At 38.2% G+C, this 17,500-nt stretch overlaps 2 protein-coding genes and 1 non-coding gene across 3 annotated transcripts in view; 2 read left to right on the forward strand and 1 right to left on the reverse strand.

Annotated features, from left to right (window-relative positions):
* The window catches only part of col4a4 (collagen, type IV, alpha 4), a 38,167-nt gene extending 30,577 nt beyond the window's left edge, over positions 1-7,590 (reverse strand). Inside the window, 3 exon segments of the mRNA XM_042486964.1 lie at positions 162-233; positions 7,315-7,357; positions 7,485-7,590. Of these exon segments, the coding sequence (XP_042342898.1) occupies positions 162-233; positions 7,315-7,357; positions 7,485-7,531 (162 nt within the window). The 5' untranslated portion in view covers positions 7,532-7,590.
* Positions 1,526-1,597, forward strand: trnap-ugg. Its single transcript has one exon. It is a non-coding gene; the product is annotated as a tRNA-Pro (tRNA).
* A 4,851-nt stretch (positions 7,591-12,441) lies between the features above and the next one.
* col4a3 (collagen, type IV, alpha 3) overlaps positions 12,442-17,500 on the forward strand; it is a 40,926-nt gene continuing 35,867 nt past the window's right edge. The window contains 1 exon segment of the mRNA XM_042486082.1: positions 12,442-12,658. Coding sequence (XP_042342016.1) covers positions 12,569-12,658 — 90 coding nt within the window. The 5' untranslated portion in view covers positions 12,442-12,568.

Consider the following 17,500-nt stretch of genomic DNA (forward strand, 5'->3'; position numbering starts at 1 on the left):
TGCTTGTGTGTGTGTGTGTGTGTGTGTGTGTGTGTTGTAGTGTCTGTGGTTTACGATCCGACAGTGAAGGTGTCACAGGTCTATAACTCTGCAGCAGCTGTGATGACATCATGCTGCAGCAGGGCTCTGATTGGCTGGTGTGTCAGTGGGCGGAGACTCACCCTGGCTCCTTTGGCTGGGAAACATTGACAGGTGGAGCAATCCCGACCAGCGCACGGCTCCGTCTGGTCGCCCTGGAAACCAACAGAAAACACAAGCATCACCATGACATCCACGTGACATCACTGCGTCATGGCGACACCTCAAGTTCAAATCTTCACTCGAAATCCATCCATCCATCCATCATCCATCCATCCATCATCCATCCATCCATTATCCATCCATTCATCCATCCATCCATCCATCCATCCATCTATCCATCCATCCATCCATGATCCATCCATCCATCATCCATCCATCATCCATCCATCTATCCATCATCCATCCATCCATCATCCATCATCCATCCATCCATTATCCATCCATTCATCCATCCATCCATCCATCCATCTATCCATCCATCCATCCCTGATCCATCCATCCATCATCCATCCATCATCCATCCATCATCCATCCATCTATCCATCATCCATCCATCCATCATCCATCATCCATCCATCCACCATCCATCCATCCATTGACCCATCATCCATCCATCTATCCATCCATCCATCCAAGGGCCCATCATCCACCCATCCGTCCATTATCCATCCATCATCCATCCATCCATCCATCCATTCATCCATCCATCCATCCATCCATCCATCTGATCAGACGTCTGAGCCACCTCAACTGGCTCCTTTCCACATAAAAGAGCACAACATTGACACTCAACTCGGCCCTCAGGCCAAAATCTGGCCCCTGACAGGATGCCAGAAGCCCCAAAACCATTTTCTAATAACAATTGTCCTTTTAGTCTCCATAAGGTGTCAGAGACATAAAACAGCATCAACATAGAGCTTGTTGATCAAAAAAGAGCCAGAGGAGGATCCCCCACACCCCCGACAGAGGACACAGCTGAGACACTGATGTCCTAAAATACTAGAAATGACCTAAAATCCTTGAAACACAAGGAAAAAAAGGACATTTTTAGGACTTCTGTTGAATTTTAGGACATTACTCGGATTTTAGGATTTCAGGAAATTTCTAGGGTCTTACATTCAAAGGACTTTCGGACATTTTTAGGACTTGAAGATGTTTCTCCAATTTTAGGACACTGCTTGGATAATTAGGACGTTTCAAGTATTTCAAAACACTTCTAAATGTCCTAAAATCCTTGAAACGTCCAAAAACAGAAGGAATGACCCAAAATTCTAGAAAAGTCAGAAAATCCTTCCACCATAAAGAACAAAGGACATTTTTAGGATTTCAGGACGTTTCTCTGATTTTAGGACATTTATTAGATTTTGAACATTTCTAGGATTTCAGGACGTTTCTAGGAATTTTGGACATTTCTAGGAGTTTCAGATGGTTCTAGATATTTAGTGGCTCGTTGGTCTAGTGGTATGATTCTCACTTTGGGTGTGAGAGGTCCCGGGTTCAACTCCCGGATGAGCCCAGCTCTATCAAGCTGCCTTAACTCATTAACTTGAGGAAAGTGCTTATGTCTTCACTGCTTTGTGTTGTACGTTGCTTTGGATAAAAGCGTCTGCTAAATGAAATTGTAGAATTGTAGAATTGTAGGACATTTCCAGGATTCCAGGACAAGTCTTTGTTTTCATGATGTTTGTTGGATTTTAGGTCATGTCTAGGATTTTAGAACACTTCTACAATTTTAGGATTTTAATACATTTTAGGATGTGTATGGGATTTTAGGATGTTTTCAGGACTTTTGCCCACGGGCCGTGAGTTGAGCGTCGCTGATGCAGAGGACCAGGACACATTATTGACTGAAACAGAGGCAGATCGGTCACACGCTCAGAGGATCGACTGTATTGAAGGCAGCTGAGAGATCTAAATGTGTTATTATTGTGTGATTTCCTGAACCTAAAGACAGAAACAAATCATTTGTCAGCCTCAGGGGGGGCGGACTCTGTGCTGCGGTGCTGTTTTTAAAGCCTGACTGAGTTTGTCTAAGAAGGACGTGAGAGACCTTTTCAGGAGCTGGCTAAGGAGAGCGATGTATGAGCTACCCGCTGCAGTCACACTCAGCACCGGGGAGTCTGTGGAGAATGTATGAACGGGTGGATGTTGAGACTGCGGCAAGGCAACATGCTTTTTTGTGTTTGGGTGTATTTTCTCGAGTGTGTGAGTTTTGTGTTTTTTGGGTGTATTGTCTTGCGCAGAGTGTGTTTTGTATTTTATGGTGTATTCTCTGTGTTCAGACAGTGAGGAATGTAAACACTGTGCAGAGACAGACAAGCATCTCTGAGATTCTCAGGAAGCAGACAGCTGACTGTGTGTGTGTGCGCGCGCGTGCGTGCGTGCGTGCGTGCGTGTGTGTGTGAGTGTTTATCAGATAACGTCAGTGACAATCATGCATCCATTTTTTCTGACCCACAACACTCTTTGAACAGTCTGAATGAGGACAGATGTGAGGCAGCTTCTGTTCATCAGATATGAATCAAACCATCAGAGCTTCAAACTCAGCTCGACAATAAAACACCGACCGCTGCGGCCAAAACACGCGTGTTTTCATGGCCACTCTACACAGCAATATAACGTGTTCACAGTGCACGTGTTTAGTTGTGTATGTTGTAATATGGGCCCATGTTTGTTAATGTACGCTGCATAATAAAACGCACTAGTTAATGCAAGCAGTATTATTATTACAAATGTCCTAAAATCCTAGAAAAGTTCTAAAATCTTAGAAAAGTTGTTAGTAATATCCTGAAAACCTAGAAATGTTCTGATATCCAAGAAACATCCTTAAATCCTAGAAATGTTCTAAAATCTTAGAAATGTCCTAAAATCCTGGAAAAGTTTTAAAATCCTATAAATTTCCTAAAATCCTAAACATATTCTAAAATCCTACAAACATCTTAAAATCCTAAAAATGTTCTATAATCCCAGAAATGTCCTAAAATTCTATAATTATTTGAAATTCTTAGAAATGTCCTAAAATGTGGAAAAAAAACACATCCTAAAATCCTAGAAATGTTCTATAATCCCAAAAACTTCCTTAAATCCAAGAAACATTAATCCTAAAAATGACCCAAAATCTAAGAAACATCCTTTACACCTGAAAATGTTAATTTTGCTGTATTATGAAAAAAATAATTTCTTAATGAAAACAGCTGAGTTTTTTTTAAAAACACTGTTTGCTGAAGTACGGAGCATAATATAAAATATTTAATGTGCGTTGAATACTAAAACACATCTGCGTCAATGCACATCATGTAATAAAACACATGTAAGTTTATTACCGTCGCTGTATAATGAAAAAGCGAACATTTGTTGAGGACGCATATAAAACAAAACACTGGTTTTCATCAATGTACAGCTGTTGATAAAACATCAACAATTCATTCACGTAGGTTATTAAGTAAAACATAGGTATGTTTGTTAATGTACGCTGTATAATAAACCACAAGTATATAAAAAAATCAAGTTTCGTCAGCGTACGCTATAAAAACACATCTATCTTTGTAAACGTACACGGTATAACAAAATGCACTTGTCTTAGCAGTGCACACAATATAACAAGAAAGATGGATGTGTGTTAATTAACATTGTATAATTTTTTTTTAAAAAGTGCTCAAATGTGCTTCTTGAAATTAATTAATTAATTAGTTAAATAAATGAAAATAAAATATATATGTTCATTTTTCACAATGTATAATAAGACCCATGTACGTTTGTAAATGTTTGTTAATATACGCTCTATGATGAAATGTGTTTGTGATTTTCAAAAAAAATAGCATGATTGTTAATATATGCTGAATAATAAATTCATGAATAAAAATATGTTTGTTAATGTGTGCTGTATAACACAACACAAATATGTTTATTAATGTGAGCTATTTAATAAAACCTGTGTGTGTAATGTACATCCTATAGAAAAACAAATGTATGCTTGTTTATGCACACAGTTTAATGAAATTCATGCATGTTTGTTAAAGTTCACCACATAATAAAACCCACATATGTTTGTAAATGTAGGTTTTGTAGTACACGGAAAATGTTTGTTAATATATGCTGTATGATCAAATGTGTTTATTAGTGTTTTTTATATAAGCGTATAATTAAACATGCTTGTTTATTTGCGTCATGTAATATAACAGATGAAAAAACACCAAAACAGATGCATGGTTATAAATGTACGGCATTTATTAACACACGCATACGTTTATTAACGTAAACCATATGATAAAACCTGTGTGTGTGGTATGTATTATGCTTGTTTATGAATGCCGTATATAATGAAATTCATGCATGTTTTTTAATGTTTGCCATAAAATAAAATCCTCCTGTTTGTTAATGTGCACTGTAGAATAAAACACACATACATTTAATAATGTAAACCATTTAATAAAACCTGTATGTGTGTAAGGTATGTAATAATAAAACTCATTATGCTTTTTTTTGAACGCCATAAATGATATTTATGCATGTTTGTTAATGTTTGCCAAATAATAAAACCCACCTGTTTGTTAACGTCAACCGTATAATAAAATGCACGTGTGTTTGTTAACGTACATCGTATTTTAGAGCACTCAAACGATATAAAATGTTTGAAATATTATATGCGGGGTTGATGATGAGTTCCTCTGCGGAGGAACGTCGGCAACAACACGCACAGAACAACTGTAAAACAGGACCCGACCCAGGCTGTCCCCCTGCATGTCCCACACTGAGTGTCCCTGTTGATACACCGAGTGTGAGGGTCTTTTTTTTTCACTGTGGGCCCCAGACGGAGAGTTTCCCAGCATGCAGCAGTGTTTGTGTAGCAGCCACATTCCTGCAGCGTTGTGTAAACCAGGTTATCAGTCAGGCGTGGCTATCAGCAGCAGGAATGTGGCTATCGCTCTATCTGCTGTCACGACTTTGTCCTGAATGTCTGCGCTCGCACCATCCTCCCTCCATCACTCCTCCATCGCCATCGCTCCGTCCGCTGTCACGACTACGCTCAGCACCCGTCTGCACTCATACCGGCCTCCTCCATCACTCCTCCATCACTCCTCCATCAGTCCTCCATCACTCCTCCATCCTCCATCTCTGCTCAATCTGCTCCTACCATCAGCCCTCCATCTGGGACGCCACGCTGCCTCCGATTGGCTGAACAGACAGCCGAGCAGCTGATTGGCCGACAACAGACAGACTGAACCGGACGACCTCAACAGGATGGAGAGAAAAGTTTCTCCACCTCTTGCTGGGTCGTCTCTACATCCTCCGTTAGCCTGGATCAGTTCAGCATCCACTCATCTTCCATCATCTGTCCATCAGTTTCTGTAAACTGATCTCTTCACTAAAAACCTGAGGGCCAAGTACTGACCCCTGAGGGACACCAGAGACAGTCAGGTGATCCTCTACCACAGTGATACTCCACTAACAAATCTGGCCCCTGATAGGGCCCCTGGTGCCCGCCCAACCGTTTTCTAATTCACGATAAATATTAAAGTGATTGACACTGTAAATAGTTTTTGTCCTTTTAGTCTCCATAAGGTGTCAGAGACATAAAACAGCATCAAAATAGAGCCAGAGGAGGATCCCCCACACCCTAATGTCCTAAAATCATTGAAATGTCCTCAAATGCTAGAAATGGATTAAAAACCTGGAAATGTCCTAAAATCCCAGAAAATGCCTAAAATCAAACAAACATCTTAATATCCTCGAAATGTCCAAAAGTCTGACAAATGTCCTACAAACACCAAAGCCTACAGATGACCCAAAATCCGTAACATGTCCCAGAAACGTCCTAAAATCAGAGAAACATCCTAATGTCGTATTTCCTAAAATACTAGAAATGTCCACAAATCCTAGAAACATCCTAAAATCCTATACAAGATCGAAAATCCTAGAAATGTGCTAATATCATAGAAATGTCCAAAATATTACCAATGTAGTTCTCAAATCCTAGGAACATACTCAAATCAGAGAAATATCCTGAAGTCCTAGAAATGTCCAAAAATGCAAAAAGTCACCAAATCCTAGAAATGTCCCTAAAATTCTGGAAATGTTTTAAAATCTTTGAAATGTCCTATAATCCTAAAAACGTCCTGGACTCATATTTGACAAATGTCCCAAAATCCCCTAAACGGAACAAATGTCCAAAAACATCCTAAAATCCAATAAACAACCTAAAGCCCTAGATATGTCCTAAAATCATAGAAATGTCTTAAAATCCCAGAAATGTCCTAATAACCTTGAAAAGTCCAACAATCCTAAAAACTTCCTAAAATCCTACAATTGTTGTAAAATTCTAGAAATGTCCTAAAATCGTAGATACGTTCAAAAACATAGAAAAGTCCTTAAATTCGAAAGAAAAAATCCTAAAATCTGAGAAACATCCTAAATTTAAAAAAACAACTAAAATCCCAGAAATGTCCTTATATTCTGTAAATGTCAAAAAATCCTACAAATGACACCAAAGTCCTAAAAACATTCTTAAATCCAAAAACTTCCTAATATCCCAGACACCTCTTATAATCCAAGAAATGTAAAAAAAAAATCCTAAAAACGTCCCAAAATTAAAGAAACATTGAAAATTCCTAGAAAAAACCTAAAATCCTTGAAACTTCCCAAAATAACCCAAACCTAGAAATATCCTATAATCCTGGAAATATCCTTAAGTATTTGAAATGAACTATTGATCAAATCAACTCATTACTGTTTTATTCTGAATATAAAATTTAAGTTTAATTTAGGTTTTAGTTTCCAGCCAATAATATCTCTTCTTTAGAAGTTTAGAAATTTTTTTGACCTGCTGTCATCAATAAGAAGCATCTTGTTCTCAGCAACGTTTTGTCAGTAAAATTGATGATTTATGGACTGAATTTATCTGTAATCCATTAGAAATTAAGCAACAACAAAACATTTAAGCAACAATAAAACAGCCGAGACAAACTGGAACAACATGCAGCCAAAATGCACTTTACTCTTCTGACGGAGAGAAAATAATCATATTAATATCGAAATGGACTTAATTCTCGTTTTTAGGGAGTCTGTCAGAACCTGATTACTGCACCGATACAACTCTGATCAGCAGGATCAATAACACGGTGGTGCATCACTCTGCGAGCTCACGTCAGCGCCGTTTCGAGGAAATCCTCTAAACCTTTCACAATAAAAGCTCCAGAGAAGAAACCAAAGGCGAGTTAAAAGAGAAGCACTCACCCCGAGAGCTGCTGGAGGAGCCGTCAGGATCATCAGGAGGCACCTGGAGGAGGAAACACAGGTGAGGCGCAGGTACAACAGAGCGGGGCCCTGCCTGATCACTGATCGATGATCCATCATCGATCAGTGATGTCATTTATTTGTGTTTATTTATGCTCCTGTTTGTTTACCAGAGCCAGGTGTAGCTGCAGGGGGCGGAGCAGGAAGTCAGCAGCATCTTGTCCTCTCCTCAGAGGAAGTCCCGCCCACTACGCGGTCCTGTCACTCTGACTCCGCCTCCAGACGGCTCTCAGCCAATGAGGACGCTGCGACACCGGTGTTCGTCCTACAGGGACACGGACACAGACGTGTTGTATTGATGCATCGATTTTTATCCCTGCGATCATACTTCATCAGTAGGTAAACGGCAAGTCGTGCTTCTAGTGTGACTCGTACCGATCTAAAGTCGTTTTTTAAGGTATAAATCGCTTGTATTGATTGATTTTATTTCAGACGTTATGTGGATGTATGTTTTTGTACTTTTATTGGTAAATAATAATAAATGTCCGTCCTGAAGAGGATCCGTCCTCAGTTTCTCCTTTGTCGCCGCGAGGGTCCGAAGACAGAGAGATGTAATGTGTTGTAAAGCCCTCCGAGGCAAACTGAAATGACGTGAACTGAACTGAATCGAATCGAATCGAATCGAATTGACCTGAAATGAATCGAGCTGAATTGAATTGAATTGAACTTAATTGTAATTTTTGGGTTTGGACACATTTTGGCTTTTGAAAACATGGAGACGCTATTAATAAAACACTCTGATGCAGATAGGAGATCAAATGCAATGATAATTAATCATTTAACGTTGTGTTAATTATTCTGCTGAATTATCTCTGAAAAAAAACCAAGCTGCTGAATCCTGACTTCTGCAGGCCGTTGTCTCGGTTTTTATTTCACGCGCGTTGAACTGAGGCCTCGCTCTGACTGTTTGTGTCGTTCAGTGTTTCCTCCGCTATTTTTGGCAAAAATAAAAGATATTAAATCAATATCTCGGCATGAATTGTGTTGTTTTGTATCGCTCTAAATGAGCCCGTGTTGTTCTTGTATCGTATTACCAAACATGTATCGTAACACGTATCGAATTTTTGTTAAAATATATTGTTACGCCCTCACATTATGCTGTTAGAGGCAGTGTCTCGAGCATCTGCGTATCATGCAGACACGACAGTTTCCATCCGGCGCCGTTCTCAAGCAACGCTGCCTGTGTGCGTATCATGCAGCCGCAGCAGCCGCCGTCCACCCGTCAGTCTGTCAGCGTAACATAACAGGGCGCCTGCTTCTGTCTTTGGGCGTCGTGACCTTACGCCAAAAGCACTGTTAAAGCAGCATTTCACGAGTTCAGAATGAGAACGTGCTGATCTGATCTGCTGCACGGCTGCATGTAAACAGGAAGATAAGAAGGAATATTGTCGTTTTGGAAATAAAAATATTCTGAGTGTGAAAACGCAGCCAGCGAGTGGATGTTTGGTCGCTCTGTGCATGTCGGACAGATTACAGACATGTTTATGTAGTCTCAACACCTCAAAGCTGCAGAGGAGCTTCAGCCATCAGATTTCAGTGCGTCTTAAAATCTTGGCCGCATTTTCGCTCTGCTGCTCTCAGATCAGATCTGTGATCCGCTGCATGAAGTGATTCACAGTAAATGAGGTCAGAGACGAGGAGACAGTCCGATTACACTGACTGCAGTACTGTGCAGCTACTGTCAAAGTACTTCTGTATTTTCTGCTTCTCTGTACAGTTCACAAGAAAATACTGCACTTTATACTGCGTTCTTTTTTCTCAGGGCTGCAGATTTTACACAAAACATTCTGAGAACATGAGTCACATCAAACCACCAGAAATGCTGCATAAGCACAAGTTTTATCTGTGATACTTTCAGTGCATTTTGCAGGTTAAACATTGTATAAGCAGTACTTTTACTTGCCCAAGAGTATTTTTACACAGTGCAGAGGATTCTGCTTTAAAGCAATCATGAAGTTTTTTTTCTTCACATTTATGTTCAATTAACAAGCGAACATTTTCTCTGAGTATAAATAAAGTTTTCACTGAATAACGTTTGTTTCACTTTCTCACAGTGTACAAAGACTGCAGATGAAGTACTGCAGTACAGCAGCAGTACACAGGACTGCAGTGCAGTAACTGAGTAAAAGTACTCCGTTACTTCTCTCCTCCTCTTCAGCTTCATCAGCGGCTCATTAATGAACCTGCTGACGTCAGCGGCGAATTAATTAACAGTTAATTAACAGCTGATTGGTGTGAATCACAGCTGCAGCGGCTCACAAAGACACACAAACACAAACACAAACACAAACACACACACTCACACAGACACAGACACAGACACACACACACACACACACACACACACACACACACACACACAGGTGAGGCTCACTTACCTCAAGGTCTCGCGCTCAATCTGAAGCTTCACGCGCTTTTCATGTCAGAGACACACAGACGGAAAACTCTCAACTTTATCCGCTAAACTGAAGCCGCAGCGCCGCGCTGCACACACAACTCCACACCTGTCAACCGCCGCAAACACCTGCAGGCGCGCGCACACACACTTCCGGTCGCCGGGCTCCACGCTCCAAAATAAAAGCGGCTGAGAGAAGAGCGAGAACTGATGGGACAGTTTTTAATCTTCGGAAAGTTTTCATGTCATATCGATCTCTACAGTTATGGCCAAAAACATGTTGTATGAGGTCGCCGTGACCTCGACCTATGACCTTCAATCGTCGAATTCTAATGAGTTCATTCTTGAGTGTAAGTGGACGTTTGTGCCAAATTTGAGGAAACTTCCTCAAGACAATCTTTAGATATTGCATTCACAAAAAATGTGATGTATGCAAGGTCACGGTGACCTTGACCTCTGAACAAAATTTCATCCCTTCATCGTTGAGTCCGGACATTGTGTAAAATTTGAAGAAATTCCCTCGAAGCGTTGTTGAGATGTCGCATTCACAACAATGTGCCGGACAGACAACCCAAAAATGAAATGCTTTCCGCCCCGGATACTGCCGGTGCAGAGACATAAATACAGCAAATTTATGGACAATATATTTAGAAAATGTGTTTTAAAACAGGTGTGTTTAAAATGTACCTGTTTGTTTCTGACAAAAACTCACAGGAAGCGTGTTCTCTGGGGCAGGAGTGACCTGCTGACAGACAAATGCAAATAATACATGATAAATTTTGATCATGTAACATAACAAATCGCTTTCTGCAACAGTTTAATTCAAAAAATCTACGAGAGACTAGTACATTATAACAGAGACAAACATATGAATTGGGACATTAACATGTGGCTGATTGTTGTGTTTCGGTAAAACAAATGAACATGTGCGCTGAAGATGTTGAAGGATTTTTTTATCTGACAGAAGCGAAAAGCTCAGACGGTTTTAGTTCTGCAGATTTAAACAAGGCTGATGAAATAAACACGTCAGTAACGTGAAGTGTTAATATGTGAAATGAACGCACGGACCGTCTCGTGTTTGGGATGGAGATGTTGCTGTAGCCACAAATAAAAACCAAAATATTTGGTGCTTCAGGAGTATATAAACTTTATAAACACCATAAAGTACATAAACTGTTAAAACTACATAAGCAACGTAAAGTACATAAGTGCATAAACTTTATAAACTGTATAAACAATGTAAACTATATTAAGAACATAACCCACTGTATATAAACTACATGAACAATTCAAACTAAGTTCATTAACTATTGTATATAAACTCTATAAACTATTTAAAGTACAGTCAATTTGTATATTATAAACTACTGTAGATAAATCATATTAACTAGACTATATAAACTACATAAACATCCGTATATAGTGCATAAAGTAATGTTCATAAACTTTTTAGTGTAAACTATCAAACTACTGTATAGAGACTATACAAAATAATTAAAAACTGTATACAAACTATACAAACTTCTGATTAACAACTACATAAACTATGTAAACTACTACAGTTACTACTGTATATAAACTACATTAAATATGTAAATTACAAATTATAAGTATATAGAAACTACATAACCTATATAAACTACATAAACTACTGCATATGAACTACATAAACCACATAAAGTGCAGTAACTACTGTATATAAACTACATTTACTTTGTAACCTAAATAAAGTGAAAATTATATAAACTACTTTAATTTATATTTGTTACTTTATATAAACTACATTAACTATGTAAATTAAATGAAGTACATTAAGTATTGTATAGAAACTACCAAGACTATATAAACTACATTCATTTAATCACTTAATGCATATAAACGACATATAAACTGTTCATTAACTACTCCATATAAACTACATTAACTTTGTAAACTACATGAAATGCATTAACTACAGTATTTAAACATAAAGGATGTAAACTATAGTGGAGCATGTCAACAACTAAGGAATGTAGATTAGACATTAATTGTTTTCAAAAGTTCAGTTCAGATTCATCATTAAGTCAAAATTCTGTTTTTCTGCATATAAATCTGTTTTTAGTTGTTTCAGACCTGCAGTCGGTAATTTTGGCTTCAACATTTACCTTCACATAAACACCAGATTATCATTATTAATTAGCAGTCATTGTGTCTTTGGTTTGTTGCAGCTTTATGTTAAAATCAGAAATAATGTGATAAAATATAAAGCTGAAATTTCATCCAAGTTCTAAGTTAAATATTTCTTAAGACTTTTTATTAAAGATGTGTTTTTTTGTTTTTATGTTTGTGCTGTAAATATATTTGTTTGTTTAAAAAAAAGTAAAATTAAGACTTTTTCCTCCTGTAAACTGTAACTGTAACTTTATTCACGTAATATTACAAATTTTTTTCTCGTAAAACAACTTTTCTCATAGAACAATGACTTTGAAATCTAACTTTTTCATGCATAGTTTTTGTATTTGCATTAATAAGCTGTGTGAGGGCAGGCTTTTATTTTGAAGAGGTGAGACGGAAGTGTAGTCCTGACAGTTGCGAGTTTGATTCCCCTGTCCCCGGACTGTCTCTCTCTCTCTCTCTCTCCATCCCGCAGCAGGTTGCTGTGGCCCGACAGGATCAGCTGCACGGACCGCTCCGGACTGAACCGAGCCGAACCGAGTCGAAGCTGCAGGAGGAGCGCATCCCGAGCCGAGCCGAGCCGAGCCGAGTGGAGCCGGCGGTCAGTGCGCTCAGCGGGGACTCTGCTGCCGTGAGCCCGTCTGGATGGAGGCTCCGGGCTGCCCGAGGCGGAGGATCGTTCCGCTGCTGCTTCTGCTGCTCTGCTGCACCGCCGCTCCGGGACGCGCCGAGAGGGTGAGTGGGCTCGGCCCGGCTCGGCTCGGGATGCGCTCCACACAATGGGCTGTGCCACAATGGGCCGTCTAAATCTTTTTGTGAAAATCTGAGAGAATGGAGGAAAGTTTGTTTGAATCTTTAAATGTATTAATTAATTTCTTTTTTTAAATTGTATTTTACTCTAAACGTCGCTGATATCAGAGGCCTGTTATCAGAGGTGATCAATAACTCTGATTGGCTCATTTCACCTGCTGCCTCATCGTGCGTGTGTGTGCGTGTGTGTGTGTGCGTGTGTGTGTGTGTGTGTGTGTGTGTGTGTGTCACCATGGTAACAGACAGACGTTGTTTTGTGATTTTTAATAGCAGACTGAAACTGAAACTTAAAGATAATAATAATAAAAATAAAATAATAATAAATAATAAAATAATAAATAATAAATAACAACAACAACAACAATAATAATAATAATAATAATAATAATGATAATTATATTATTATTATTATTATTATTATTATTATTCAGAGAGTTATTCATATATAAACACACAGACTCTTTCACATCATTAAAAACATGTGCACATGTTGGCAAGTGAACAGGTGTTTTGCTCCAGCCGTCCAGCGAGCTTCAAACGTTGAATTAAAACTGTCAAAGATGTCTGATTTTCTGAACTGATTTTTCCAAACAGCTGGTCTGGAAAGAAAAAAATCACCACTTTACAAAAAAAAAACCAAAAAACACCAAGTCTTTTTTTTTTTAAAAAAATAGAAGTGTAGCCTAAATATTTTAAAGGAAAAAAACATATATTTCATGAAAAAATCGGCAGCATTTTTAGAGTTAAAAAGAAATTGCTAAATATTTTCTTAAAAATCACCAAAAAAATTTTAAGAAAAAAAAGCCAAAAACATTTTAAGAACAAAAAAACCCCAAAATGACTTCCTTAAAATTTGCCAGTAAAAAATAAGTAAAGTAAAAAGTAGGTAAAGTAAAAAATCTCCAAACTATATTTTTTTTTGAAAATCCAAATTGGCGTCCAGTTTCTCCCTCATAATTCTCTAAACTTTTGTCAGTTTTTAAATTTATTTTTTCAGTTTTTCTAAAGAACACATTTCCCGTCACATTTGATTTTCATCACCTCGACTTCAGAGTTCAGTTCGGTTTCCTGATTGGCTGTTTATCATTTGACCAATCAGAGACCACCGTCAGTCAGTCGTCTTCAGAGTCTCTGAGCGTGCTCAGTGTGTCTCAGTGTGTTTTGGGAGACTGGAGGGACCTGCAGTGTCACATGACCTGAAGGTTACCTGAGCGGCTGCTAGTGAGCTGATCTGTTCTCTCACGACGTCTCATCGGTCGTTTCTCTGTCCTTAACGAACCAAACGAGGGCGGCATCATGTGGCTTCAGGGTGTGATTTTAGGCAGCATGCCGGCATCACGGAAACAAAAGAGGCGTGACATTTAACACAACAGCGTGGGCCCGACTTATATCAAACGTATCAGCTGTGCTTTATAAACCACAACAATGACATCACATGTCAATAACAGTCATTTAGCGTCCCCGTTATTTGGCGACTGATCTGTTGTTCTGCTCTGAAGGTAAGAAGCTCTTGGACCTCACTGTTTTCACTTGTGCAAAAAAAGTTTTGTTTTGTTTTTTTTTTTTTAACTTTGCTTACTTTTTTATTTTAGCAACTTTTTTTTTCCAACTTATGGTGGTATTTTTTAAGTTTTTGGATGGTTTTTAAAAAGGAATGCTTTCCTTCAGTAAACTCTTTATAAAAAAATATTAAATGTTGGTTTTTGGGGGCTTTCTTCTTTTTAAATAAAATATTGGCCTTTTTAAAAAAAAAAAACAAAAAAAAAACGCATTTCGGATTTTTCTTTTCCCTTTTGAAATTTTTTTGGTGTTTTTGTTTCCCTCCAAAAAATTTTGCCATTTTTTTCCCTTCAACAATTTTGGGCATTTTTCCTTACAATTTTTGGACAGATTTCCTGTGAAACAAAATTTCAGGGTTTCCTAATTTTTTGGCATTTTTTAAAATAAAGTGTTGGCCATTATTTTTTTAAAGATTACATTTTGACTATCTCTTTTTGTCTTTCACCCTTTTTTGTTTTTTTTCTTTTCTCTGAATGTTTTTTTTGCAATTTTCAAAGGAAACATGCCTTCAGGTTGTTATTTTTGTTGCTGACGGGTTCAGGTTGTTATTTTTGTCGCTGACGGGTTCAGGTTGTTATTTTTGTCGCTGACGGGTTCAGGTTGTTATTTTTGTCGCTGACGGGTTCAGATTGTTATTTTTGTCGCTGACGGGTTCAGGTTGTTATTTTTGTCGCTGACGGGTTCAGGTTGTTATTTTTGTCGCTGACGGGTTCAGATTGTTATTTTTGTCGCTGACGGGTTCAGATTGTTGTTCTAAGTGTCTGACAACATTGTGGAAAAGATCCCAACAGAAAAAGATTTTTTTTTTGGAGAGAAAGATCCTTTTTGTTTCAGCAGAAACAGCCTGAAATCACCATCACCAAACCCTCCAGACTCAATTTAACCCTTTCAAAACCTGGATCAGCATCACATTTCTTTACTTTCAGACACCTTTCAAGAGTATTTTAACCTTTGAACTCTGAGCTAATTTTGTGTGATTTATTTCAAAAACAGGCAAAGAGAAACATGATGAGAAATGTTCCACAAATAACAACAAATTTCTAAATATAGAAAGTTTTTTTAAAGCTAGGGAAATGTGTTTGTAAATATTAAAATTATGTATTGAAATTATGTTACAGAATAATTATTATTTTTTTGTTAGTTTTGTTTCGTTTTTCACTAATTTAATGCCATTGTCCTGTTCTTTTTTGCTAATTTTTGGGTCATTTCATCTTTTGTTGCTCATTGTTGCTTCCTCCCATATTTAAAAAAAAATCAAGCAATTTTTCTCAGGTTTCAAAGGGTTAAATGAAGCAAACAGAAAGAAAATAAAGCTCACAAAAGCCGTTTTTGTTTGTTTTTACACTGCTTTGATTGAAATTAACCCTTAATTCACCCAGTTGTATGAAATAATATGCTGCTCTATACATGTTTATTTAAATGGAGTCTGGTGATGGAGATTTTGTGGCTGTTTCTGATTAAAAAAAAAAAAAAAGTCCATCCCGTTGCTGACACTGAGAATGACAATCCGAGCCTGTCAGTGTCAAAAACAAACACTTTAAGTGGACGGACGGAAATATTGTCCAAGTTGAAAAAGAATTTGTTTTTTAAGTGTCAGTATTTCATATTATATTAGTATTTAATATCAGTGCAGTGCAGGCACCATCAGGTCAAAGCTGAAGGGATTATCTCAGAGCATAGCGCCACCATCAGGTTGAAAAACACCTTCAGCTGAGTCATGTGACCCTGCAGGTCGTCGTGGTTCCCCTTCAGTGGAGCTGCTCTCTCTCTTTTATCAGCCTCTTTTTTATTTATTTTATTATTATTATTTTTCACTGCAGAAATAAAAGAATGCATAAAGAATGTCAGACAGGAAATAAAACCTGTCTATCTCTCCGTCTCTCCGTCTGTCTCTGTGCAGTCAGTCAGACGGTCTAGTCTCTGTCTGTTGTTTTAGTTCGTCTGTTTTCGGTTTCAGCCCTTTGTCCTGATCTGCTGTTATTACTGACCCAAACACACACACACACACACACACACACACACACACACACACTCTGATCTGCTGAGCTGCAGTGAAAAGAAAACTCTCTGACTGAACGACGCAGCTGACCTCTGACCGAAAACATTTTAAGGAAATCATTTCGTCTTCAGGCAGACAAACTTCAGCTCGGTTAACACCTTTTAAATTCAAGGAAAAAGTCCCTAAAAGCACACAGAGTTCATTCATTTAAATCTTTTGCTGCTTCAGGCTGTAAATCAGAAACATTTAAACTCAGCTGATATGAGGCTTTTCTATATTTCTGCGCACTTATCTTCAAATAAACCCAGAGTTACCAATTAACATATTTCTGTACAGCTGTTAAATGACAGCAGGCCGCACACAAAGAAAAAGCCCTGAGCACATTAATCCCCTGAACCAAGTATACTCAATTTAAGCCCTCCGGGCCAAATCTGGCCCCTCATAGGGCCCCTGGTGGCCCCCAAACATTTTCTGTACAATGAAAATAAAGTGATTGACTTTGTGAATAGTTTTTGTCCTTTTAGTCTCCATAAGGTGTCAGAGACATAAAACAGCATCAACATAGAGCTTGTTGATCAGAAGAAGTAGAAATGTCCTGAAATCTGAGAAATGTCCCAAAATGTCCTAAAATCCCCAAAATGTCCTAAATTCTAGTAAAGTCTTAAAATCCTATACAAACCATAAAATCTGAGAAATGTCCCAAAATCCTAGATACTGTATGTGTTAAAATCCCCCAAAACACCCCAAAATCCTGCAAACATCCTAAGATAATACAAATGTTCCAAAGTCTTACAAATGTTCTAAATCCTACAAATGAACTAAATTCCTCGAAAATGTCCAAAAATCTGACATTTCTGACAAAATATGTAAAATCCTAAAAAAGTCCCCAAATCCTAGAAATGTCCAAAAGTTCAAGAAATGTCCTAAAATCGGAAATATGTCCTAAAATCCTAAAAACATTTGAAAATCCTAGAAATGTACTAAAATCTGAGAGATGACCGAAAAACCTAAAAATTTCTCACAATCCTAGAAACGCGCTAAAATTGGGGGAACGCTCTTGGACCGTGAACTCGCCGGTCGGGTCCGTGGCTCCTCAGTGACGTGCGTACGGCAGGTCGCGAGGGTCAAAGTGAGAATAATGTGCCGTGTGCAGGTCTGAACCCTCACAGTGAAGGAGAAGTAGAGCATTACCCACGATGCCCCGCTGC

Source organism: Plectropomus leopardus, chromosome 5 (assembly GCF_008729295.1).
Source record: "Plectropomus leopardus isolate mb chromosome 5, YSFRI_Pleo_2.0, whole genome shotgun sequence".
NCBI classification, from domain to species: domain Eukaryota; kingdom Metazoa; phylum Chordata; class Actinopteri; order Perciformes; family Serranidae; genus Plectropomus; species Plectropomus leopardus.